Source organism: Dendrobates tinctorius, unplaced genomic scaffold, assembly GCF_039654945.1.
Source record: "Dendrobates tinctorius isolate UK_male_01 unplaced genomic scaffold, ASM3965494v1 ptg000154l, whole genome shotgun sequence".
NCBI classification, from domain to species: Eukaryota; Metazoa; Chordata; class Amphibia; order Anura; family Dendrobatidae; genus Dendrobates; species Dendrobates tinctorius.
Genome location: NW_027361821.1, coordinates 10,096,974 through 10,122,865, shown reverse-complemented (window position 1 = coordinate 10,122,865; position 25,892 = coordinate 10,096,974). Strand labels below are relative to the sequence as shown.

Genomic DNA, 25,892 nt, shown 5'->3' with positions numbered 1-25,892 from the left:
CTCAACCTCATTTTCCACATTACCTTCAACCAACACAGGGTCAGGAGGTGCCACCACAGGAACTACTGGCTCAGCAAACCTCTTCAACAGAGACTTATGAAACACATTATGGATCTTAAATGTAACAGGAAGAGCCAATCGAAAAGAGACCGGATTAAGAATCTCCAAAATCTTGTAAGGTCCAATAAATCTAGGTTTAAACTTTGGAGAAGCCACCTTCATGGAGATATTCTTTGATGACAACCAAACCATATCATGCACCTTAAACCGGGGACCAATGGTCCTATGCCGGTTGGAAAACCGCTGGGCCTTTTCCTGGGAGAGAGACAACTTATCCACCACTTGGTCCCAAATCTGGTGCATTCTCTCCACCACAGTGTCAACACCTGGGCAGGCAGAAAACTCCACCTGCCCTGAAGAGAATCGAGGATGAAACCCAAAGTTACAAAAAAAGGTGACATCAAAGTGGCAGAACTAGCTCTATTATTTAAAGCAAATTTGGCCAAGGGCAAAAATGAGACCCAATCATCCTGATCAGCAGAGATAAAACATCTCAAATAAAATTCCAAAGTCTGGTTTGTTCTCTCCGTCTGCCCATTGGTCTGAGGGTGAAACGCAGAAGAGAAGGACAACTGAATTCCCAGCTTGGAACAAAAAGTCCTCCAAAATCTAGAGACAAACTGAACTCCTCTGTCAGATACAATGTTCTCAGGAATCCCATGCAAGCGAACCACCTGTTGCAAAAGCAAGGGCACCAACTCTGAGGAAGATGGCAACTTAGGGAGTGGTACAAGATGGACCATCTTAGAGAATCTATCACAAATCACCCAGATAACAGTCATTCTCTGAGAGACAGGCAGATCAGAAATAAAATCCATTGAAATATGGGTCCATGGCCTCCTGGGCACCGGCAAAGGCATCAACAACCCACTAGAGCGAGAACAAGGATTAGACCGGGAGCAAGTCCCACAGGACTGCACAAAATTCCTGACATCATGAGATAAGGCGGGCCACCAAAAAGACCGACTCACCAAATCTCTAGTACCAAAAATACCTGGATGACCAGCCAATGCGGAGCCTTGAACTTCAGACATTACTCTCTTCCTCCACTGGTCAGGAACATACAATTCTGTTATGAATGAGTCATCGGAGGAGGAAGAAACAAAAATGCAAGCTAAGTCCAGAAAACTGGAGAGGTTAGTAGCTAGCGGATTGCAGACCCCTGATCCTATTCAGAACAACTATCAGTAGCCGTGGAGCGTTCCTACGGTGGGCCTAGATGCCTCGTCACAGCCGGAGAGCTAAATAAGCCTAAAGAAAGAAAGGGAAAATCTAAACTGCCCCAGAGCAGACCCCAAAGCAATAGACAGCCCCCAACATGTATTGTCAGTGAAAACAGATGAAAACACAGACAGAAAGACAGGCAGAGCAAACGATGGGGCCCAACTATCTAGATAGAAAAGGACAGAAAAGATGCTGGCTGCAATCCGCAAAAACCCTACCAAAAATGTCCCAACACGTCTAATAGGAAAAACGGCCCTGAAGTCACTAGACTTCAAAATCCCTATATCAGCACTCCGATATATACTGAAGACAGAGCAAAAGAGATTTAACCCTAGAACGCATACCCATAGAAATCTACACATTCCCGCACCTGGGGCCTTTTAGGCCTGTTTACAATTATCATGGAATAACTCAAATAAAAATACTTTTCAAAGTTTATTGCAAAGTAAGGATGCATTCCCACTAGCGCTGGGGTCCGCCAGGACGGGATTCCGTAATGGATCTGACCTCCTGGTGACCCCAGCTAAGGCTGGCGGACGCATACCTGGGGCCTCGCAGGCCTGCCAGGTTACTTGTTTTCTATTTTCTGTAAAATTACTTTAGTTAGAATTTTGAAACTCTAGGTATTCCTCAGGTATATAGTTGTTAGTAATTTCCAGTTGCTCATATTTTTTTATGTTATAGGCATTTCGGTATAACAACCTTTTTTTGGGACTACCCCATATTCACGCACCTGGGGCCTTTTAGGCCTGTGTGCAAATAACACGGAATAACTCAAATAAAAATACTTTTCAAAATTTATTTTACAATTGCAAAGTAAGGATGCATTCCCACTAGCGCTGGGGTCCGCCAGGAGGTGATCCGTAATGGATCCGTAATCCGTAGAGCAAGTGTTTTTACTATGTCGGAACATAGGTCATTCTGGACTGGAGCATCAGCTTCTTTGCCACAGTAAATCAGACCATTCATCCCATAATAGCTTGCTGAATCGCACATCCAGAAAATTTTTATGCCATACTTAGCTGGCTTACTGGGCATATACTGAATGAATTTGCAACGTCCCCTAAAGGCAAGAAGTTGCTCGTCCACTGTCACATTATCACTGGAATAGTAAAGATTTGTACAGTTCTTGATAAAAAGATTCCAGATATAGATAATAGGGGCTAATTTATTGGTTGCCAACCTCACAGGGCGAGTTCTCTTTTCATCAAAACGAAGGCATCTCCGAATACCCTCAAATCTATTGATGGACATAGTAGCTTTGTAGTTTGGATCTGCAAATGGGTTCTGAAATAACTCTCTGATTGGAACATCGCATGATTTTGTCGACCCTGCCAGAAGAGTAAGGCCAATATAAGCATATAGTTCCTCTTTAGTTATATTTTTCCATGTTTTTTTTCTTCCTGACGCGATACGTTTTCCTTCTACGTTAGTACACAAAACTACCTCATCTGCAATATCATCCGAAACAAATTTACAGAAAACATCTCTTTTGAACATGAATTGGGGAATTCTGACAGCTCCTTGAGCAACTCTAATAATGTTATGTGATGGGGTGCGTGCAGGAGCCGCAGCAGTACTGTTCCAAAAAATATTCATTTTAGATGTTCTATTTGAACGTTCTGCTGGATCCACTACTTCTTCATCATCTGAAGAATCGCTGGACGATGAAGTTGATACATTAGCTGGTGGCATGTACTCTTCATCAGACCAATAAATTTCACTTTCTTCATCACTATTGAAAACACTCACCTCGATTTCATGGTCAGTCAATCCCCTGGAAGTAGACTGTGCCATTGTAATTTTAGATGTCAGTAAACTAAAAAGAAAAAAAAAAGATTACAATCAGGCTTGTGCACTGTAAACAGTATGTGATAAGACTCTTTGTTAGGGTCCCAGCACACCAAGCGATATAAAGCAGGTAAAGTGTAGCCCCCCTCCTCTTACCTCCAACAGATCACTTTCTTGTAGTGCAGTAGAAGCCTCTGGTTTTGGAGCTCAGAAAGTTTCTATTTCCAGACAAAAGAAAGCTGACTTCTTCCTCCAAAGTCTCTCCAGCAATTAGGACAAAAAGACCTGCGATGAGGTCATAGACACATGTTTTTGTGAGGGAGCCTCCCTTCCAAGATCACATGACCATGTTGTCATGCAGAACCCACACTCTTCCCAGCAATAGCTGAGTCATAAAAGTTCTTCCCCAGCAACAATACAGACAAAAAGACTGAGTATCACATGTAAACCTAGTACAGGCCTAAAAGGCCCCAGGTGCGTGAATATGGGGTAGTCCCAAAAAAAGGTTGTTATACCGAAATGTCTGTAACATAAAAATATATGAATAACTGGAAATTACTAACAACTATATACATGAGGATTACCTAGATTTTCAAAATTCTAACTAAAGTACTTTTACAGAAAATAGAAAACAAGTAACCTGGCTGGCCTGCGAGGCCCCAGGTATGCGTTCTAGGGTTAACCGATCAGGGACAAAAATGGAAATTCAGCCAAGCCCCAGCCGGGGCTGGCTGAACACAAAACTAAGCAAATCAGACAAAATCTCATGGAACAATAACAGAGCAAAACTTAGCTTTAGAAGACAGGAACTGAACTGGAGGCCAGAGCTCAGAGCAGAGAAATCACCAGCAACCCTACAGGGCGTCGTCTGCCTTATATCCACTCAGAGATTCCGGATGTCCAATCGCAATCCACCTATTCAGGTGACAAGTCTCTCCCATCCAAATCAGTCTCACCACCTCTGTTTCACCAGCAGAGGGAGTTCATCGGACATCAAAGGTGAACGAGAAAATGAGCTCACAACATACTCCTCCCATATCGATGTTCTCCCTCACAGGTCATTCCCCTTTGACTATTGGGCCTGTAAACTGGACACCTGGCCTGAATTGGCACAATATGCCTTACAGGAGCTCGCTTGCCCTGCTGCTAGTGTGCTATCTGAAAGAGTCTTCAGTTCTGCTGGATCAAGCCTGACAGAAAAGAAGGACCCGTCTGTCGACCCAAAATGTTGCTGATCTAACCTTCATTAAAATGAACGATGCATGGGTTTCAAAGGATTTTGTCCCACCTTCCCCTGCTGACACATAGGTTGCGAGAAAAATGGCTCGCTTTTGTCCTCCTCTTCCTCGGACTTCTCCAATTCCTCCATTTGCAGCTGCTGAATGTTCAACATCAACATATGCCATCTTTTCAACCTCTCTAACTGGGCTGCCTCCCCCCCAGGGCCGGGGTCACCACCTGGTGCATGCACCCATGCGAGTGCCGTTGCCCTGGACAGGTGGGTGGGCCCACTCTTGGGCAATGGCACTGGCACAGGGTGCCTCATAGTACAATTAAGTGTCTCTGACGGTGGGGGAGCACACCCGCTGTCAGACACACCGGTGTACTATGAGGGGCCCTGTGCCAGTACCGCCGCCCATGAGTGCGCCCCCCCTGCTTGCTCAGGGCCCCAGCACTTGCAATACTTACCTCTCCCTGCTCCACCGCTGTGTAGTCTGGGCTGTTAATTCCTTCACTGGGACTGCCACTACAAATTTGGTGAACTGATAGATAATGGTTAAGACATAGCTATGCCCTGTCCTGCTGGGCTCTATCTTCAGATGATCAATGGCTTCCATTTGTTATGGACATCGACTCACAATGAGATGCAGTGGTGGTTTATTATCAGCTTTCACAGTTTTCCTACTCACAGACGTGTGACATTCCTGCCCACATTTTTAAATGTGTCCTCTCATGCCAATCCAATAAAATCGCCTATGGCCTGTGGCTTCTGTCTTTTGCTCTCCAAGGTTACCTGACAGATCATGATAGGCAGTGAGGACCATGTCTACTTCTCTCCCTGTGATTACAATTTGATGGAGATGAGTAACGGTGATGGGATCCACGGTACTGCGATACAGCAACCCTTTCTTCACAAAGAACTGTATTCACTGTCTCCACAGACAAAGTAATTGAGGGTCAGCATCGCCTCTGAGAATTCTCCCGGGAGTTTTTCCCATGATTAGTAATTCCAAAATTTCTGCAATCACTCGAGTTTCCGTCTGTACTTGTATCCATCTCGTTTCCTTTTGCGGAGAGTCTGGACTGTCTTACTGAGACTGAAATATATATGAAGATTGAAAAATACCCCAACAGTGTATACTGGTGTACGCTTCGAATACATAATCTTTTTTTCTCCTTTTTAGATTCTTGTCTAGTGTTGAGCGATACCACCCAATATTGAAAAATATCGGATCGGATTGGATCGGCCGATATGAAAAAAGTATCGGGTATCGCCGATTCCGATCCCGGAAGTCCCATTCAAGTCAATGGAACAGAAATATCGGAATTAAAAAAAACCTTTCTTGCCTTGTACAGCCTGTTCGGGAGGGGGGAAGAGTGTGGGTGGTGCGTGGGCGGACACTGTGCGTGTCTGTGTGTGCGGGCGGAGTCTGTGCCGACTGTCAGGGGCCTGTGCTGGCTGCCGGTGGTCTGTACGGGCCTCTCGGGGGGCAGTGCCAGCTGTCGGTGGTGGTGGTCTGTGCCGGCTGCCGGGGGTCTTGTGTGTGTGCAGGCATCGTCCGATGGGACTACAAGTCCCATCGGGCGATGCCTGCTACAATGACAGTGATTGACGCATTAGCCAATGATGGGACAGTAGTAGTCCCATCATCCGGCTAATGTGTTGAATGTAAAAAAAAAAACAAACAAACATACTACATACATACTACATACATACTACATACATACTACATACAGTACAGACCAAAAGTTTGGACACACCTTCTCATTCAAAGCGTTTTCTTTATTTTCATGACTATGAAAATTGTAGATTCATTCTGCAGGCATCAAAACTATGAATTAACACATGTGGAATTATATAACTAACAAAAAAGTGTGAAACAACTGAAAATATGTCTTGTATTCTAGGTTCTTCAAAATAGCCACCTTTTGCTTTGATTACTGCTTTGCACACCCTTGGCATTCTCTTGATGAGCTTCATGAGGTAGTCACCGGTAATGGTCTTCATTTCACAGGTGTGCCCTGTCAGGTTTAATAAGTGGGATTTCTTGCCTTATAAATGGGGTTGGGACCATCAGTTGTGTTGTGCAGAAGTCTGGTAGATACACAGCTGATAGTCCTACTGAATAGACTGTTAGAATTTGTATTATGGCAAGAAAAAAGCAGCTAAGTAAAGAAAAATGAGTGGCCATCATTACTTTAAGAAATGCAGGTCAGTTTGTCCAAAAAATTGGGAAAACTTTGAAAGTGTCCCCAAGTGCAGTGGCAAAAACCATCAAGTGCTACAAAGAAACTGGCTCACATGAGGACCGCCCCATGAAAGGAAGACCAAGAGTCACCTCTGCTGCGGAGGATAAGTTCATCTGAGTCACCAGCCTCAGAAATCGCAGGTTAACAGCATCTCAGATTAGAGACCAGGTCAATGCCACACAAAGGGTTCTAGCAGCAGACACCTCTCTACAACAACTGTTAAGAGAAGACATCGTGCAGCAGGCCTTCATGGTAAAATAGCTGCTAGGAAACCACTGCTAAGGACAGGCAACAAGCAGAAGAGACTTGTTTGGGCTAAAGAACACAAGGAATGGACATTAGACCAGTGGAAAACTGTGCTTTGGTCTGATTTGTCCAAATTTGAGATCTTTGGTTCCAACCACCGTGTCTTTGTGCGATGCAGAAAAGGTGAACGGATGGACTCTACATGCCAGGTTCCCACCGTGAAGCATGGAGGAGGAGGTGTGATGGTGTGGGGGTGCTTTGTTGGTGACACTGTTGGGGATTTATTCAAAATTGAAGGCATACTGAACCAGCATGGCTACCACAGCATCTTGCAGCGGCATGCTATTCCATCCGGTTTGCGTTTAGTTGGACCATCATTTATTTTTCAACAGGACAATGACCCCAAACATGCCTCCAGGCTGTGTAAGGGCTATTTGACCAAGAAGGAAAGTGATGGGGTGCTATGGCAGATGACCTGGCCTCCACAGTCACCAGACCTGAACCCAATTGAGATGGTTTGGGGTGAGCTGGACCGCAGAGTGAAGGCAAAAGGGCCAACAAGTGCTAAACAACTCTGGGAACTCCTTCAAGACTGTTGGAAGACGATTTCTGGTGACTACCTCTTGAAGCTCATCCAGAGAATGCCAAGAGCGTGCAAAGCAGTACTCAAAGAAAAAGGTGGCTACTTTGAAGAACCTAGAATATAAGACATATTTTCAGTTGTTTCACACTTTTTTGTTAATTATATAATTCCACATGTGTAAATTCATAGTTTTGAAGCCTTCAGAGTGAATCTACAATTTTCATAGACATGAAAATAAAGAAAACTCTTTGAATGAGAAGGTATGTCCTAACTTTTGGTCTGTACTGTACATGCTACATTCATACAGCATACATACATACTACATACATACTTCATATATACTACATTCATACAGCATACATACATACTACATATATACTACATTCATACAACATACATACATACTACATACATGCTACATATATACTACATTCATGCAACATACATACATACTACATACATGCTACATATATACTACATTCATACAACATACATACATACTACATATATACTACATTCATACAACATACATACATACTACATACATGCTACATATATACTACATTCATACAATAAACATACATACTACATACTACATACATGCTACATATATACTACATTCATACAACATACATACATACTACATACATGCTACATATATACTACATTCATACAACATACATACATACATACTACATACTACATACATGCTACATATATACTACATTCATACAACATACATACATACATACTACATTCATACAACATACATACATACTACATACATGCTACATATATACTACATTCATACAATAAACATACATACTACATACTACATACATGCTACATATATACTACATTCATGCAACATACATACATACTACATACATGCTACATATATACTACATTCATACAACATACATACATACTACATATATACTACATTCATACAACATACATACATACTACATACATGCTACATATATACTACATTCATACAATAAACATACATACTACATACATGCTACATATATACTACATTCATACAACCTGCATGCATACTACATACATGCTACATACACTCACTGGCCACTTTATTAGGTACACCATGCTAGTAACGGGTTGGACCCCCTTTTGCCTTCAGAACTGCCTCAATTCTTCGTGGCAGAGATTCAACAAGGTGCTGGAAGCATTCCTCAGAGATTTTGGACCATATTGACATGATGGCATCACACAGTTGGCGCAGATTTGTCGGCTGCACATCCCTGATGCGAATCTCCCGTTCCACCACATCCCAAAGATGCTCTATTGGATTGAGATCTGGTGACTGAGGAGGCCATTTGAGTACAGTGAACTCATTGTCATGTTCAAGAAACCAATCTGAGATGATTCGAGCTTTATGACATGGCGCATTATCCTGCTGAAAGTAGCCATCAGATGCCTGTTCTTAGCTGAGAGGAGTGGTACCCAGTGTGGTCTTCTGCTGCTGTAGCCCATCTGCCTCAAAGTTCGACGCACTGTGCGTTCAGAGATGCTCTTCTGCCTACCTTGGTTGTAACGGGTGGCAATTTGAGTCACTGTTGCCTTTCTATCAGCTCGAACCAGTCTGCCCATTCTCCTCTGACCTCTGGCATCAACAAGGCATTTCCGGCCACAGAACTGCCGCTCACTGGATTTTTTTTCTTTTTCGGACCATTCTCTGTAAACCCTAGAGATGGTTGTGCGTGAAAATCCCAGTAGATCAGCAGTTTCTGAAATACTCAGACCAGCCCTTCTGGCACCAACAATCATGCCACGTTCAAAGGCACTCAAATCACCTTTCTTCCCCATACTGATGCTCGGTTTGAACTGCAGGAGATTGTCTTGACCATGTCTACATGCCTAAATGCACTGAGTTGCCGCCATGTGATTGGCTGATTAGAAATTAAGTCTTAACACACAGTTGGACAGGTGTACCTAATAAAGTGGCCAGTGAGTGTATATACTACATTCATACAACATACATACATTCTATATACATGCTACATATATACTATATTCATACAACATACATACATACTACATACTACATACATGCTACATATATACTACATTCATACAACATACATACTACATACATACTACATATATACTACATTCATACAACATACATACATACTACATACATACTACATATATGCTACATTCATACAACATACATACATACTACATACAACATGCTACAGACATACAACATACATACATACTACATACTGCATACATACTACATACATACTGCATACAATACATTCATACATTCATACAATACATACATATAGACATACAGTACATATAACATAGAGTACATACTCACCATCATTTGTCACTTTGATCCCCGAAGCCAGTGTCATCTAGGGAAAAATATGAAAATAACAAACAAGCCATATACTCCCTGATCTGCAGAAATCCACGAGGGTCCCACGCCAATCTCTCGTGGAGAACAGCAGCATCAGCTGATGCGACCATTCTCTATGGGGCCCCAGGAATCCAGTGACGGGAGATAGGTATCCTTCCGCACTGTATTCCTCCGCCACTGTAAAAAAATAGTCCTTGGTCTCACTTTATGGCAAAAGCTGTGTGGTAACTTTCTCACACAGCAATGTTCCCTATGCCGGTTCCGCACTGGGCACCGATCAGGAACCTGTCGCCCTAGCACACCCTACACCTATCCCTTGCTAGGGAGCTGGGTGGCGCAGGATGGTTGAAATGAACACTATCACCAACACTGATTGCAACACATGTGATTCTTTTATAGCAGAGCCAGCAATCACACCTGTATTATAATCATGTGCACTTAACTAAAGAAACTAGAGTGCAATGACGCTCACCACCACCGGGGCAAACTTAGAACAAACGACACTACAGTGCAATAATCCCAATGGCCACCGGGGGCAAAAACCAAACTTAAGCACAGCTTAAGAAAAAAAAGGTTACCTGTGCTTTTTTTCAGTCATGATCCAGCATGGATCATGACACACCCCCACCAAAAGTGGCCTGCAGGCCACACTTCACATTAGTCCATGTAGCTCTTTCTCACATACCATGCCTGGGTTATCAAGTCAAATCGTGAATTCCCCAGTCCAAGATGAATCTGACATGGAGTGTGGCTCACCAGCCAGGGCAGTGGGGTTAATAGGTACCGGGCCGGTGTCTCAGAGGGATGTGTCAGGGTGGTGGTGACCCGGTCCGTGGCCCTGGGCGTCCATGCAAAGGGGTGAATAACGTTTATAGGTGAATGATACGTGATGCCACCTGTGGTTCCTGATCAGATTGACCAGTGCTGCAGTGTCGCTTCTCTAGGACAGATGTTGTGGTGCAGCTAAGATGTAGAAGCCCTGCACAGGTAGGGCCGTAGTCGCAGGGCAGATGAAAGAGTTGGTAGATGGTGTGCAGTGCAGGATGTGGCAGAGCTGTGCACCAGGCGCAGGAGAAAGATGACAGACACAGTTGTGCAATTCCTTTACCTGTACTTGGTAAGTGCCGTCCAGGACCCAGAGTACAGATGGAGAAGGAGTTGGTCAGCCTGGAAGCAAATTAGGAATTCTCTCTCTGCAGATAGGTAGTGTGGCCTCCGTTCTAGCACTTATCTGAGGTACTCGCAGTACTGAGTTCACTGAAGTTCCCCCTGTTGACTCTCTTTTGGAACTTTGTTGTATGGCAGGCAGCCATAGCCTTTTCCTTCTGGCTCACACACGTCACTGCTGGGGCCTCCGAGCCTTAGTTGAGAACAGAGCATTTACAGCTGCAACTTCCTCCGGGTTCTGCTGCACGACCGTCAGTGTCCCTACAAACTCGTAGACCGGAATCCGGACCATGCGCTCCAGCTAGGAGTGAGCCTTAACTCTGCTCATCCTCCAGCTCCCCTTCTCACGTCCACACACTTCCCCTTCCCTTCACAGACTGCCCTAACTTCCCTCCTCCCGACCACAGAGAGCAGCTCCTCAGCAGTCAGGTTCAGAGCTCTCCCTGCTGGCTGGCCTGGAGTGGGAACTGTGTTGTGTGTTGGTTTAACTGCTAGAGAGATCCCAAACATGACATCACACTCCCTAAGAGGAAGGTAATGCCACTGTGGCGACCGTACTCCTGGGGGCACCACAAGTGCACTGATGCCCAGCCACTGCTAGATGACTCTGCTGGTACATTGACCCAGACCACTACATTCCCCTCGCACTCTACACAGTCAGAATCTGACCCTGATGAAACTCAGGTTCCCCTTCCCGCATTCTATACCACCTTACACGGTGACAAAGAGGAAGGTGCAGATGAAAGTGCAGGTTCCTTGAGCAGGTGGGGGGGCATACTCATGGGCGACGGCACTGGCACAGGGCCCCTCATAGTACGTAAAAGTGTCTCTGCCGGGAGGGCCCACCTGCCATCAGACACACCGCCATACTATGTGGGGCCCTGTGCCAGGGCCATCGCGAATGAGTGGGCCCCCCTTGCTTGCTCAGGATCACAGCACTTGCAAAAGTTGAAATACTTACCTCTCCCTGCTCCACCCCCGTGACGTCTTCCGCGTTTCCTGACAGTGACATTCTGGTCAGAGAGCGCGATGACATCACGTCTGTATGCCTTCTGCCTAAACAGTCCAAGTGCAGAGAGATGGAAGATGGGGACAACGAGGAGTCCAGACTAGTACAGGGATTCCCTAGCGAGGAGACTTATTTAATTGTTTTAAAGGTTGGGAGCAATTTTTGGGGAGCACTATACTCTGGAGAATGATATATGGGGCCCACCATACACTGGAGCATTCCAAAGGTGGACATCAGACACTGGAGCAGCATTTACAGGGCCCATTATACACTGGAGCATTAGAAATGGGGCCCATTATATATGGAGCATTATTTGGGCCCATAAGACAGTGGAGCTTCATCCATGGGGACCAACATATACTGTAGCATTATTTGGAGCTCATCATATACTGTATCGAACATTATATGGGACCAATGATTCTGTATGGAGAAATATATGGGCCTCATTACTCTGTATGGCGCACTATGCGGTGGCCATAATACTGTATGGAGTAATATACTGTCCGTTTTTGGAGTTATTGGAGAATTTAAAATGGATATCAGTCATGTGATGTAAGAAGTGAAATATTTTTCATTGTACTTTACCGCTATTTATCTGCCATATCAGAGGATCATGAATTGTGGCATGTGTTAAAGGAGCCCAGTGACACGCTTTGGCCCTGGGCCCACGAATAACTGGAGCCAGCCCTACCTCCCCACAACTTTAGCCAAATAACCCCCAGTTTTCAATGCCTAACTATTATTATAAAGTAAATTAAGGTTGACAAGCTTAAGTAATAAGAATTGATGTTTTTGGCATTAAAATGGGCACTGTAGGTGTGCTTCCTGTCCTCCACTCACAGCCGACTTTTCTTCCCCATTGACTTGCATTGGGTTTCGTGTTTCAGTCGGCCTTCGACTTTTCACGATAACCGGCCGATTGCATTCGCCCCGACTTTTTCATGAAACCCGACTCGATCCGAAAAAAGGCAAAGTCGCTCATCTCTAGTCCTCACAATGTCATGATGCTGGACCGGGTGGTCCAAATCTTTTTCCTCATCTCTAAGACCAGGTTCACATAGCGTTAACCAGCCCTATCAACGCATAGCGTTGACGGGCTGGGTTAACGTTATAGCATAATGCGATATGGGCTATGCTATACCGCTAGGACTGATGAATCATCAACGCTAGCTATGACAGAGCCTCAGATGCTGCAGCCCACGTCAGAGGCTCCATCAGTGCTTAACGGCACAATGCAAACGTGTGCCGCTTTACAGCATACGTCGCGATGCGCCACATAATGGTGGTGTATGGCCGCTTTAACGGACTGCGTTACACTTGTTATACCGCGGTGTAACGCAGTCCGGTAAATGGACTGCCATAGTGCAGTGAGAACCCAGCCTGACTTGTAAGGCACAAATATAGTGGTTGCTCTTGAGCGAGAACAGAACTGAGAATTCTGTCATTGTATATTAAAGAGAATCCCTTTAAGGGGGAAATTTGGAAGCATGCTCCAAAATAGTAAACTGTATTATATGGAGCACGACTGGGATTTCTATTTTGGAATAAGAAATAACAGAAAATAAATACTGAAGAAGAAAAGGAATTAAAATAGGAGTAGTTATGTTTGACAGTGCAAAGGGACAGGCAATTTATACAAAAATATCATTAATTTGAAGAGGTGGGTTATAACCTCATACATTGAGAATGGGTTTATGATGAGTATTACCAGATTTACACAAAAATATGCATCAATTGTGATTTTTTTTTTTACATAGCTATCTATAATCTCTTTATAAACATCTGTCTTTCTCGGAGCCAGCTGTCATGTTTAATGTACACTTTTATTGAAAACCATTACTGGTATATGATGGAAAGACAATTAGTTGGTAACACCTGCTACTACCAGATCTTGTATTAGCTAGGTTTTCTTATTGTTGGAGAACATGGGAACACAATCCCATTGGCGAACATTATTCATTTAATTAACACGCTAAATATACTTTTCATTCACAGGTGTTGTCTATTGCAGAACTTCTTACATATGTTATGTATGTGCACATTGTATCCCTGACCCAAACTCAGAACTCTTCAGGACACGCAGGGCATTAAAATGGAGTTACTATATTACTTACCAATCCATTAGGATAAAATATTATCAGATCAGTGGGGGCTTTGGATATATCATCAATATCAGATAGTTGGGGCCGAACACTTGGCACTCCCAACAGTCAACTGTTTTCAGCTCTGGCAATGGCCGGATGCAAGTAGTGAACCCCACCAAACTGATATTCATCGCCAATTATTGATAAAACCTAGATCTGTGTACATATTTTTAAATTGCTTTTGTACATTGCTGCTATATATTCAAATTTCGAAAGTCTTGATGTTTGCTACCTATGGGAAAAGGGTTGTAAATAGAGTTGAGCGATACCGTCCGATACTTCAAAGTATCGTATCGGATGGTATCGGCCGATCTTTAAAAAAAGTATCGGTATCGCCGATTCCGATACCGGAAGTCCCATTCAAGTCTATGGGACTTCCGGTATCGGAATAAGAAAAACCCTTTCCTGCCCTTGTACAGCCTCTCTGGGGTCTGTACGGGCCTTTCGGGGGGCTGTGCCGGCCTGCCAGGGGGTCTGTGCAGGCTCCGGTGGTCTGTGCCGGCCTGCCGGTGGTCTGTGCAGGCTCCGGGGGGCTGTGCCGGCCTGCCGGGGGGCTGTGCAGGCTCCGGGGGGCTGTGCCGGCCTGCCGGGGGGCTGTGCCGGCCTGCCGGGGGGCTGTGCAGGCTCCGGGGGTCTGTGCAGGCATCGTCCGATGGGACTACAAGTCCCATCGGGCGATGCCTGCTACCATGACAGTGATTGACACATTAGCCAATGATGGGACAGTAGTAGTCCCATCATCCGGCTAATGTGTTAAATGTAAAAAAAAAAAAAAAAAAAAAAATTACATGCTACATACATACAACATGCATACTACATACATGCTACATTCATACTACATACTACATACATGCTACATTCATACTACATAAATACTACATGCAACATACATACTACATATATACTACATGCATGCTACATACATACTGCATGCTACATACATACCACATATATACTACATATATACTACATGCATGCTACATGCATGCTACATGCTACATACATAACACATATATACTACATGCATGCTACATACATACTACATGCTACATACTTCATATATACTACATGCATGCTACATACTACATGCTACATACATACTACATATATACTACATGCATGCTACATACATACTGCATGCTACATGCATGCTACATACATACTACATACATACTACATGCTACATACATACTACATATATACTACATACATACTACATACATACTACATGCATGCTACATACATACCACATACATAACACATATATACTACATGCATGCTACATACATACTACATGCTACATACATACCATATACATACTACATGCATGCTACATACATACTACATGCATGCTACATACATACTACATGCTACATACATACTACATATATACTACATGCATGCTACATACATACTACATGCTACATACATACTACATATATACTACATGCATGCTACATACTACATGCTACATACATACTACATACATACTACATGCATGCTACATACATACCACATACATAACACATATATACTACATGCATGCTACATACATACTACATGCTACATACATACCATATACATACTACATGCATGCTACATACATACTACATGCATGCTACATACATACTACATGCATGCTACATACATACTACATATATACTACATGCATGCTACATACATACTACATGCTACATACATACTACATGCTACATACATACTACATATATACTACATGCATGCTACATACTACATGCTACATACATACTACATACATACTACATGCTACATACATACCACATATATACTACATACATACAATACATTCATACAATACATACATAGACATACAGTACATATAACATAGAGTAACATACTTACCAATACTTGTCACATTGTTCCCCGAAGCCATTGTCTTTTCCGGGATAAATATTAACATAACAAACCACAAAAATACTCACCCACGATCCGAAGCAGTCCACGAGTGTGTCCCACGACGATCTTGGGTAGAGAACTGCAGCATCAGATGATGCTGCCGTTCTCTACGGGCTGCAGGAATCCAATGACGGAAGGTAGGTATCCTTCCGCACTGTATTCCTCCGCCACTTAAAAAAAAAAAGTCCCTAGTCTCACTTTATGCCATTGCTGTGTGGGAAATTCCCACGCAGCAATGGCATAAAGTGAGACTAGGGACTTTTTTTTTTTTAAGTGGCGGAGGAATACAGTGCGGAAGGATACCTACCTTCCGTCATTGGATTCCTGCAGCCCGTAGAGAACGGCAGCATCATCTGATGCTGCAGTTCTCTACCCAAGATCGTCGTGGGACACACTCGTGGACTGCTTCGGATCGTGGGTGAGTATTTTTGTGGTTTGTTATGTTAATATTTATCCCGGAAAAGACAATGGCTTCGGGGAACAATGTGACAAGTATTGGTAAGTATGTTACTCTATGTTATATGTACTGTATGTCTATGTATGTATTGTATGAATGTATTGTATGTATGTAGTATATATGTGGTATGTATGTAGCATGTAGTATGTATGTAGTATGTATGTAGCATGCATGTAGCATGTAGTATGTATGTAGCATGCATGTAGTATATATGTAGTATGTATGTAGCATGCATGTAGTATATATGTAGCATGTATGTAGTATGTATGTGGTATGTATGTGGTATGTATGTAGCATGTAGTATGTATGTAGCATGCATGTAGTATATATGTAGTATGTATGTAGCATGTAGTATGTATGTAGTATGTATGTGGTATGTATGTAGCATGTAGTATGTATGTAGCATGCATGTAGTATATATGTAGTATGTATGTAGTATGTATGTAGTATGTATGTAGTATGTATGTGGTATGTATGTAGCATGTAGTATGTATGTAGCATGCATGTAGTATATATGTAGTATGTATGTAGTATGTATGTGGTATGTATGTAGCATGTAGTATGTATGTAGCATGCATGTAGTATATATGTAGTATGTAGTATGTATGTAGTATGTATGTGGTATGTATGTAGCATGTAGTATGTATGTAGCATGCATGTAGTATGTATGTAGCATGCATGTAGTATGTATGTAGCATGCATGTAGTATGTATGTAGTATGTATGTAGTATGTATGTAGCATGCAGTATGTATGTAGCATGTATGTAGTATGTATGTAGTATATATGTAGTATGTATGTAGCATGTAGTATGTATGTAGCATGCATGTAGTATATATGTAGTATGTATGTAGTATGTATGTAGTATGTATGTAGTATGTATGTAGCATGCAGTATGTATGTAGTATGTATGTAGCATGCATGTAGCATGTATGTAGTATGTATGTAGCATGTAGTATGTATGTAGCATGCATGTAGTATGTATGTAGTATTTATTTATTTTTTTTTTTTTTTTTTTTAACATTTAACACATTAGCCGGATGATGGGACTACTACTGTCCCATCATTGGCTAATGTGTCAATCACTGTCATGGTAGCAGGCATCGCCCGATGGGACTTGTAGTCCCATCGGACGATGCTTGCACAGACCCCCGGACATCAGCACAGCCCCCCGGCAGGCCGGCACAGCCCCCCGGCAGGCCGGTACAGACCCCCACAGGGTGCACAGACCACCGGCAGGCCGGCACAGCCCCCCGGCAGGCCGGTACAGACCCCGGGCAGTCCACACAGCCCCCCGGCAGGCCGGCACAGCCCCCCGGCAGGCCGGCAGAGACCCCCGGAAGGCCCGAAATGACGGCGCATCATGATGCGCACACACCGCGCATCATGATGACGTCAGGCCGTCAATCAACTGAACTTCCGATTCCGATGCCGACTTCCGATATTGAAAAAATATCGGAAGTCGGTATCGGAATTCCGATACAGCAAGTATCGGCCGATACCCGATACTTGCGGTATCGGAATGCTCAACACTAGTTGTAAAGTAAGCACAACATACAAAAGAAGAGGAGATAGGAACTGCAGGGGCAGGTCCCTCTTCTCCCCCTTCCATGTCAAAAAAGGTTTCTGAACATTTACAGAAAGTCTAAAGGCCAAGAAAGACTAACTACTGGAAAGGATGGAGAAATGTCCCCATAACTAGTCATATTACTAAATTTTATGTATTGACATATACAACTAACTACTGAAAGGTACACTTTTAAACATAGTGTGATGATCTCAGTTTCTATCTTCTATGGAAAAACATTGTAACATTTTCTGAAAATGCCCATTGAGAATTTCTACTTCTACATCGTCAAAACTCTGTTATTGGTGAAATGTATTTGAAGGGAATCTGTCACCAGGTTTTTACTACCTTATCTGAGACCAGTATAAGGTAGGAAAAGAGACCCTAATTCCAGTGATGTGTTGCTTAGTTTACTAGGTGCAGCAGTTTCAGAGTTTTTAGATGCAGCATGAAGCAAAGCTCAGAAGCTAACCCCGCACCAGGCTCTGTGTACATAGTCTATTGACAGTGAGCTGCTTATCACAGGAGGGGCTGTGGTCGAACACTTGAAACAATGAAGCTAGTCCCAGGAATGATAATGTCCTAGTGCTAAAACCTTCATTGTAAGTAAACAGAACACAGCTTAAGTGACACATTGTTGAATTCAGTGTTTTAACCTCTATCTCACGCTATCCTCATATTATGTAGAAAAGAAACTGCTGATAGAATCCCTTTAAAAGATATGGACAACTTTGGCACTATTTTCTTTTACTCTAAAACATTCATTTTTTTGTCTAAAAGAAATAGAATTTTATTAAAGATGGTAGACTATTTGGTTTCTACAGCTTCTATATCTATCACAATACACAGGAAACTGCACAATAGATTAAAGGGGTGTCCACTCCTTAAAAAAAATCATTGCAAGTGGGCCTAGGGTGATGAGAAAAATAAATCTATCAAACTGGTGCTGTTCCTCCGTACTCCACACTTTGTCCCCTTGGTCTCCTGGCTTCTTCTCCTGCAGTATCCAATCAGCACCCCTGAGCACCTGTAAACTTTACATTCCTCCCAAGCCAGAAGAAACCATTTTGGCTGCAGGAGTCATGTGGCAGACCCTCCAGAATATGTAGCCAGGAAACTGGTGGAGGATACAGTGCAGATTTCGGATGAATGGCATTATCCAGTAACTCAGTTTTGTTTTTTGCTTTTCAATTTATCTATCACCATGAACCAAGTTATAATATAATTTAACTCCTTTGCAATGTATGATGTATATTTACGTCTTATGTCGTTTACCTGCCTTTGATGCAGTCTTACACACTGAGCCCACATCTTTCTCCGCACATAATGGCTGATTTAAACAGCCATCATGTGCCTTTAACAGACACAGGTGTTAACCTGTTAGATCCCGCTGTCAATCTCTGACAGCAGCATTTAATAGGCACCGATAGGAGCGTACACCATTCCACGTTTCCATCGGTACATCCGTGACATGATCGCAGAGCTTCGATAAGATGTCATGACAGCCAATGGTCTGTTAATGACCCCCCTTGTCTGTCAGTACGACCCTCCTGTGAAATCCGGCAGGTGAAAAAAAATTGATGCAACACGTACTGCGAACACGGACATGTGAAGGGGGCCTTAGTGTGAGCACCAAAAACTACAAATTATTTGGCTGGTCTTCAGCACTCTCATTAGAATGAGAGGAGCAACAGCGCACATGATCGACCACCTCTTCAATCAGAGTCCCAGTTTTCGGGATCAATGGGGGCCGTGGCAGTCAGATCTCCGGTGATCAGAAAGTTATCCTTATAGATTAGGAATAACTTTCAAACAGGAAAATTTCCCTTTACCTGAGAAAAAAACAGCTGAGAAGATCACGCAAGACAGAGAGAGGAGTTACAGACTAACGGATTCACTTTCACCTCATTTGCAGTCTGTCATGTATTGTGATACACAGAGGCTATAGAAGACAAAAACTGTAATATTTTTAATGAAATCTTGATCTTAAGCCAAGAAAAAATTAAAGGGAAAAAATGCCTCCAGAGGCATCTGTCTATGTATTTAAGCTACTTTATATGTATGCAAGTGATGTTATTTAAGATATTTCCGTTTTGGATGATACATTTCTCTTGTATGTGCATCATGACGTGATCTACCTTCTGTTGTACGTTGGAGTGTGGTTTCCTGATTCACCACCAGTCCTTTCAACCATTTTACTCTTTTCTATGTTGACACCAGTCTGTTTGCAGGTCAACCTCTTCTTTTAGCCTTCATTAGCATTTCTACTTTCCCATTGCCCTGTGAGACTAAATCTCAATAGACTTTCATTGGCTGATGTATGGTAATTTTATCTATTACAGATGGTCTGACAGATTGTGTGGATCCTGATTGCTGCCAACAAGGCAATTGCTTTTCCAGTCCTCTCTGTCAAGGTTCACCTGACCCATTAGACCTCATCCAGCAAAGCCAACCACCCTTCTCCCAGCATCCTCCAAGACTTTTCTATGACCGCATTAGATTCCTTATAGGCAAAGACAGCACTCATAAAATTCCTGGAGAAATTAGCCTTGACAGCAGGTTAGTATGGGATTTAATTCACATGACATCATCAGAACTTAATGAACTCGTAAAACCTGAGAAGAAGGTTATCTCTGACTTACTAGCCCAAATATTTCATTTCAATGAACTCTTATAGTTTCTTCTTAATTATTTAAATTTCCTACAATTGTTTAATAATATATCTTACACCATAAATTAATTGAATCATATTATTAAAATTAGATATGTGCACAGAATTAACGTTAAGATTTGCAATGTGAGTCTAGAAACACCTGGTTATTCACAGCACTAATTCGCAGCATATTCTGCAGCTCTATATAGAGAATGTAGACTTGAAAAATTGTGAAAATTTAGGTATATGTCAGTGGATTCAATTCAGAGCAGGAAAACGACTAGTTGTTAGTCATCGGGTTCCTGCCTCTACAGTGAAGGAATCCCGAGCCTTCCTTCTGCGTTCTCCCATTCAGTACCGACCACAGAGGAGGCTGCTCAGCAAAGGCGTCGATCCTGACGTCTTGCTCAGGCTAGTGCAGTCAGGTTGGTTGCTGCTGCCACCTCTGGTTCAGCTTTAGCAATCCACACTAGTCAGCAGCGAGCAGCTCCGGAGGCTAAGTCCTTTTTGCAGCCTACTGAGCATGCCCGTGGGACAACCTCTCATTGGAGGTCAGAGGTCACATGATCAGGACCTCAAACAGCTCAGATTGGACCTTCAGGATGGTCCCAGAAGGACGCTGCTATAAAAGGCTCGCATGGCCGCTCGCCCATGCGCTAGTATAGACTCTAATTGTTATTTGTGTGTATGATGATGGATGCATGTATCTGGTGACTCACTCCTTAAGACTCCCTCCCTCTGGTTATGTTTGTGTTAGGGATTCAGAGTTAGAGTCAGCGCCAACTGGTGGCTATGCTCATGCCACTGTGCTCCTAGTACTCTGCACACACTAGCGTCTGATGGTGTTGCCCACTGTAGGGCACGATCGTACCGCAGCAAGTGACAGCCACCACCTGTGCAGTGCTGTGCGCAACCTGTGAGCTTATCTGGTCCAACCCGGGGCGATTGGTGACATCCACCTGAGCGGTACGTGCACACTTGCACGCTTGTCTATTTGTATCCGCTCCTGGCACCGCAGTCGCGGCGCCGAGCACTGATGGTCTAGAGGGACTCTATCCCTTGTCTCTGGGACAAAGTCCTGTGACCGTTTAGCAGCGCTCCCTCCACCAGGTCCTGTGAAGTTAACAGGTTCCGGCGTTTGTTTCTGTGGCTCTGTGAGGTAACAGAGTTCATCCCTGTACACACCGGGTCAGTGGTTAACCCGCCGGTGTTCAGTGAGTGCTCCACCATTACTGAGCAGCAGTTTTCCATCTCTGCACGGTGGACCCCGGGTTGCGATCGCACTTCCTTATATTTTATATTTAGTGCGATCCGCAACCCTAACACCAGGCAGCAAAAACTGAGTTGAATGGCAACTGGTTACACCGATCTCTTCACTCAAGCCTTTGATACTAATGAAGACAGCCAAAATTTGTGCTGCCGATCTTGGGTGTCTTTGGTGGCTTAGATTTTATTGGAGTGGAAGGGTGACCTGTGGTACCATTCAACTCTTTGAGTTCAGTGGATGTTTCTCACACACCAAAGGCCACTTGAAGATGAAATATAACTTTCAGTCTGTCTTTAAAAGCATATGGCAGTGCTTACGATTGAGGTAGAATAAAAAAGTTAAGTTTTGGCCATAATAGGCCGTTTTCTAGCCAAAATTACAAGTTTTTGAAACTTGATTTTTTGAAACTTGTAATTTTAGCTTGAAAAAGGCCTATTATGGCTGAAATGATGCTTTTTTTCATCTACCTCAATTACAACCACTGCTTTTAAAGACAGAATAAAAGTTATATTTTATCCCTATGAGAAGTTTATGGTGCCTCAGATTTTGGGGATTCTGGCCATTCAACTCTTCCTTTAACGGTGGAAATTGGGGTACACCAATGCCCCGGTTCAATGACGGCCACAATGGTGGGACACGTACAAATCTGTCAGTAGGTAGGTGATAACTTCTTGCTGGAATGCCCCTTTAAATCCAATTTTTGTTGACGTTATTATACATTTTGCTTTATATTCTGTGCAGTCATGTGCACACAAGTTGCAATATGCTTTATTTATCACCAATGGCCAATCCTCCACACAACGCACAGCAATGTACAGAGTAAATATTGAAGCAAATGATACTTCTATTACATTTACAATTATAATTCATATCAATGCGCTCAGCACTGTCCGGTTTAGTGTTCATGTCTTACGCTGGAAGACCGTACATAAATAATACCGTACACATACAGAAGAAAACAGCAGTAATATTCAGCATAGAGTTTAATCTTTAACTGGAAATGTGATCCAGTATATAAATTCTAATATAGTGCACAGCATCAGAATAGTCTATTTTACATAATCACCAGAGGAAGAAATCAATGGAGAGAAGAAATGTTGCTTATGCAATGCAAATAAATACATTAAAGCGCAGTAGATAGCAATTCGCTTTAATGCAGATGCACATAGAATAAGATATCTCTCACATCTTAGGAAGGTTGTAATTCGGCATGGAATGTAAAATATGAGATCCAAGGCAGGTCTGTGTTCACAAGGTATGAACGATGGCAAATAAAATAAATGCATCAAGGAGCACCAAGATAATGCAAAGAATAATGATGGCGGTGATGGATTTATCACAAGAACGTGGGCATTGCATTATAGGTGGAATATTAAACAGCGCATGGAAACAGAGAGCAAAACAGATGAGCCAGGGCGTAAAATAATGCATGGATTATGTCTACGGGTTCACAGCATGTTCATAGGCACCAAAGGTTATTGTACGTATAGTCACATCTGTAGGCTTCTGACATGCAGGAAAACAGTGCTTAGAATAAATCTGAGCGTATATACACTCATTTCTGCAAGAAATGCATAGTTTAGCATTTTGGAACCCTATCTAGGTTATTATTCTAAGTCCCAATGGTGTTTTTAGGTTAGAAGGTCCTGGAATCAATAAAAAACTAATTTAATATATATGAGAAAACATTACAGTCTAACACATATATATGAGAAGATTTCAGCTCATTGAACTAAGCATTAAGACGGTTGTTAAATTCAGCTTTGAGACATTCACTGGTGTATAGAGGTGTTATCTTTTCATATCTGACATATAATGGCAGAATAATTATCTCCTCGAACTCCCACTCTTGGTGCTGCTTTGCTACTCAATTGAATTGCTGCTGACTGCAATACCAAGGTAATTCATCAGAGACAATGGAAGTGGGGGGTGATCAGAATTTTGTTAAATGCATGTGCATTTACCTATCTTCCTTGACTTGTTATGCAGGAATTGATCTTGTCTTTTAATTTTTCAATGCTTTTTTGTAATTATATTTATTAAGTAGAAGTCATTCTACATTCAGTACATAAATCTCTATTTTGAAATGTAAGTCAGGGTCTGAACATGCAGTAGGTAAGAAGGCAATTGCCTAACGCACCAATGTGAGAATGCAATTTATGGATTTAAGGAGAAAATAAAAGTTGTTGTTTTTTCTTTTTATCAGTCAGTGCTTTCGTATAAAACAGTTACCAGGATTCTTCAGGAAAAGAAGGTCTCCTGAACTACCAGAAAAACGGTCAAACCTCTGATGTTGCTAAAGCATCATGAAACTTTTTGGAAATCAGTGCTCTCAGTGGTTTCTTGCACCTTGATATTAGGATGTTCCTTCATCAGATGCAGTCTTAGCTTTAAGCCTTATGTTAAGGTATCAACTTATAAGGTGAATTCTCTAAGCCGTAGGTCAGGGAAAGGAGCTTGGACAAGAGTGGTTGATGCAGCCGAGCTGGACTTACAGAATGACATGTAGATTAGCAAGGACCAGTGCAGTAGAGTATGCAGGACAGTTAATGAGCAAGTGGAGCTGGAAGCATTAGATGCAGCTGAGCCAGCTATGTAGACTGAACAGGGACAGGAGACACGTATAGGCAAACTGGTATCTTGCTTTCAAACATACAGTTGTAGTTGCACACAGGATTAGCAGATGTCACAGTTCCACCCCACAGTGTGCCTGGGATGCAGTTACTGACAGCTTGACCATCCAATCTGGTACAGGGGCGTGCTGAGCTGTCAGTGTGTTGATTGTCAGCTCAACTATCCAATCTGAGGCTGTGAGGCGTCAGCTGTCTCCAGGTATTCATTATTCCAGGTAATTGCCATACTTCTTAGCGGAGGTGTATCTCCCAGAACTCTGCGAGATGTACACTCAGCTCCCAGCGCCTGCTAAGGCTATGTGCACACAGAGTTTTTTGGCTCTGCGGATTTTGTAGTAAAAACCACAGATAAATCCGCAGGACTAAAGTCCTTTGGTTTATCTGCGGTTTTGCCTGCGGTTTTGCCCTGCGGTTTTACACCTCATAATGGATGAGGTGTGAAACTGCAGCATGTGCACTGTGTTTTCCAGTTTCCCATTGAAAACAATGGTACTGTACAACGCACCTAAATCTGCTGCGGACCCGCAGCTGCCGAAACGCTGTGGATCCGCAGCAGAATCCGCACCGTGTGCACATACCCTTAGAGCGCTGGGAGCCTCGCTGATCATTGACTCCCGCTGCCACACGCAGTGATGCGTGCTGGCCAGCGAAAGAGCAACAATCAAAAAACGGCCCAGGCTGATGCTGCACGATCAGCGATACCCGTTGGGGGGGCAGGTCGCTGATCCCCATCACACACAGCGATCTTGCTGGCGAGATCGCTGTGGCGTCTCAAAATCAGCGATCTCGCTAGCGAGATCGCTGTGTGTGACGGGGCCTTAACTCAAGAAAATCCAACTGGTAGCAGGGTGTCATACTTCCTGAATACTCACACAGTGACTAGCTGCCAGAGCTGGCATTAAAAGACCTAAGATGATGATATCAGCAGTGCTTGCTGGGCTACAAATGTAACTCAACACAGAATAACACCAAAGGAGCCGAACATAGGGGAAAGAAGAAAAACTCAGACCCGGAGCAGATGCAGGTGTATAACACCCACTTTTAGGTGATGGGAGAGAGGAGTGGAGAAGGAGTGAAAGAGAAGTGGAGGACATGTTCGGAAAAAATGCTATTTTGCTGGATTCCATAGATTAAAAAGTTCAATCTTCTTTGTTATTCCATACCTTTACTTTTTACAGTATACTGACACAAAAAAAGCCATACAGAGGCCAGATTGGAAAGCAAATAAATCGGAATCGTAATATTACTCCCCATCATCTTATCTTTGCTTTTCTGTCACAATAGTTCTGACA

The 25,892-nt window shown here is 43.0% G+C and overlaps 1 protein-coding gene across 8 annotated transcripts in view; it reads left to right on the top strand.

Annotated features, from left to right (window-relative positions):
* TENM1 (teneurin transmembrane protein 1) overlaps positions 1-25,892 on the top strand; it is a 1,357,925-nt gene that overhangs the window by 1,004,092 nt on the left and 327,941 nt on the right. For all 8 annotated transcript variants that reach the window (XM_073547613.1, XM_073547619.1, XM_073547618.1 and 5 more), the window contains one exon: positions 20,390-20,606. In XM_073547613.1, coding sequence (XP_073403714.1) covers positions 20,390-20,606 — 217 coding nt within the window. The remainder of the gene's footprint in view (positions 1-20,389; positions 20,607-25,892) is intronic.